We start from the raw sequence: 1,867 nt of genomic DNA on the forward strand, positions 1-1,867 counted from the left end.
GTCGGCGTACATTTTGGGAGCGACCGGGTCGACGATAGTTTACAAGGCTGTGCTCGCCGACGGCACGGCCCTCGCCGTTCGGCGAATCGGGGAGAGCAGTGCGGTCGATAAGCTGAAGGATTTTGAGGCCACGGTGAGGAGTATTGCCAGGTTCAAGCATCCGAATTTGCTGAGGATTTGGGGGTTTTATTGGGGGCCTGACGAGAAGTTGCTCATTCATGATTATGCTCCTAACGGAAGTCTCGCCAATATCTCATTCAGCAGTACGCATCTCTTTAACCCTTTTAGATCCTGTTCTTGATAGAAATGCAAAAAATCTAGCTTGATTGTAAAATTATATATAATAGGTGTTTATTTTTATATAAGAACCGACCGATGGTGTCTCCATTGCTTAGTTTCGCCATGAAGTTTGATCGTTTAGATGTCAGGACAAACATTTTGCATGTGGAATTCTAGATTAATTATGGAAATATTAGATTTTTATTTTTGTTGGTTCTGAAATGTAAGATACATGCGGTCAGAAGTTTGTCAGAATTATTGCAGTTTTAGAAACTGAGTCTGAAGAACGAAACTCCTTTGTAAAGCTATTGGTTTGTCAAAAGTCAAGCTGATTTCTTGTAATTTATTCTATAAATAAATCTAAACAGTTCCATAACCAGATGCCAAATTTGTTTATGATTCTTTTTTTTACAGAAAAACTAGGCTCCTCTCCATTTCATCTAAGCTGGGGAACTCGCCTCAGAATCATCCGAGGCATCGCCAGAGCTCTCGCCTACATCCACGACAAAAAATCCGTCCACGGCAATCTCAAACCCAGCAACATTCTCCTAAGCGGCGACATGGAGCCCAAAATTGCCGATTTCGGCCTCGACCGCCTCATGTTCGGCGACGCCAGCAGTAAGAACGGCGCCTCCTCGCGCCTCTTTGGCAGCAAGCGCTCCACCCAATCCCAGACCAGCCTCCCCGACCTCTCACCGGTGGTCCCCACCTCGAGCCCTTCTATCGCAGGCCCCTCGTGGGTCCCGTACCAGGCGCCTGAGTCAGTCAAGAACCTGAAATCTAACCCGAAATGGGACGTGTACTCTTTCGGGGTTGTGCTGCTGGAGTTGGTTTCAGGGAGGTTGTTCTCAGAGGAGGAGCTTGTGCAGTGGAACGCGGGGTTCGTAGTCGAGGAGAGGAATCGGATCGTGAGAATGGTGGATCCGGCGGTGAGAGGGGAGATTGAAGGGAGGGAGGAGGTGGTCTTGAGTTGCTTCAAGTTAGGGTTTGCTTGTGCTTCGGTGGCGCCGCAGAGGAGGCCGAGTATGAAGGATGTTGTTGTTTTGCTGGAGAGAATACCTTCTAGTTCTTCCTCTTCTTCTCCTCCTCCTCCTCTGCAATACTGATTGTTTGTAATAATAACGGCCGTTGTCGGTTTTGTGTTGTAGAATAGACTAATTGATTTGTTGTATTTAACATGTTGTGCTAATGTGTATCTAGACACTGATTGTGGTTTGAGCTTGTATTGAGGTTGTTTTTATCTCGTCAGTGTTCTGATTTGGCTTCAAGTGTTGACCTTCACGAGAGATTTTTGCTAGAGAAAATTGGAGACATAAACCATATCCCTATAAATATACATATTGAGTGGTCTAATGTTTTCTGGATCTAAAAGAAAGAAATTTAGAAAGAAATTCAGAGATGTCATGGAGGTTGGATTAAGGTTCGAGAGAGTTAATCATAATCATTTGTTGATTCTTAGCAGAATCTTCGCCTGATTACGCACTGAGGGCATAGGTAATCACATTGATTGTTGAACATTGTTATATCGCCCGTCTTTTCGAGATAATTGATTTTTGTTTTATGCTATTTGTTAACATGTTCCCGCAGA

The 1,867-nt window shown here is 44.6% G+C and overlaps 1 protein-coding gene across 1 annotated transcript in view; it reads left to right on the forward strand.

Annotated features, from left to right (window-relative positions):
- The window catches only part of LOC109841112 (probable LRR receptor-like serine/threonine-protein kinase At4g37250), a 3,154-nt gene extending 1,627 nt beyond the window's left edge, over positions 1-1,527 (forward strand). The window contains 2 exon segments of the mRNA XM_020409981.1: positions 1-263; positions 694-1,527. The exon segment at positions 1-263 is cut by the window's left edge and continues 9 nt beyond it. Of these exon segments, the coding sequence (XP_020265570.1) occupies positions 1-263; positions 694-1,385 (955 nt within the window). The 3' untranslated portion in view covers positions 1,386-1,527.

This window comes from Asparagus officinalis, chromosome 5 (assembly GCF_001876935.1).
Source record: "Asparagus officinalis chromosome 5, Aspof.V1, whole genome shotgun sequence".
NCBI classification, from domain to species: domain Eukaryota; kingdom Viridiplantae; phylum Streptophyta; class Magnoliopsida; order Asparagales; family Asparagaceae; genus Asparagus; species Asparagus officinalis.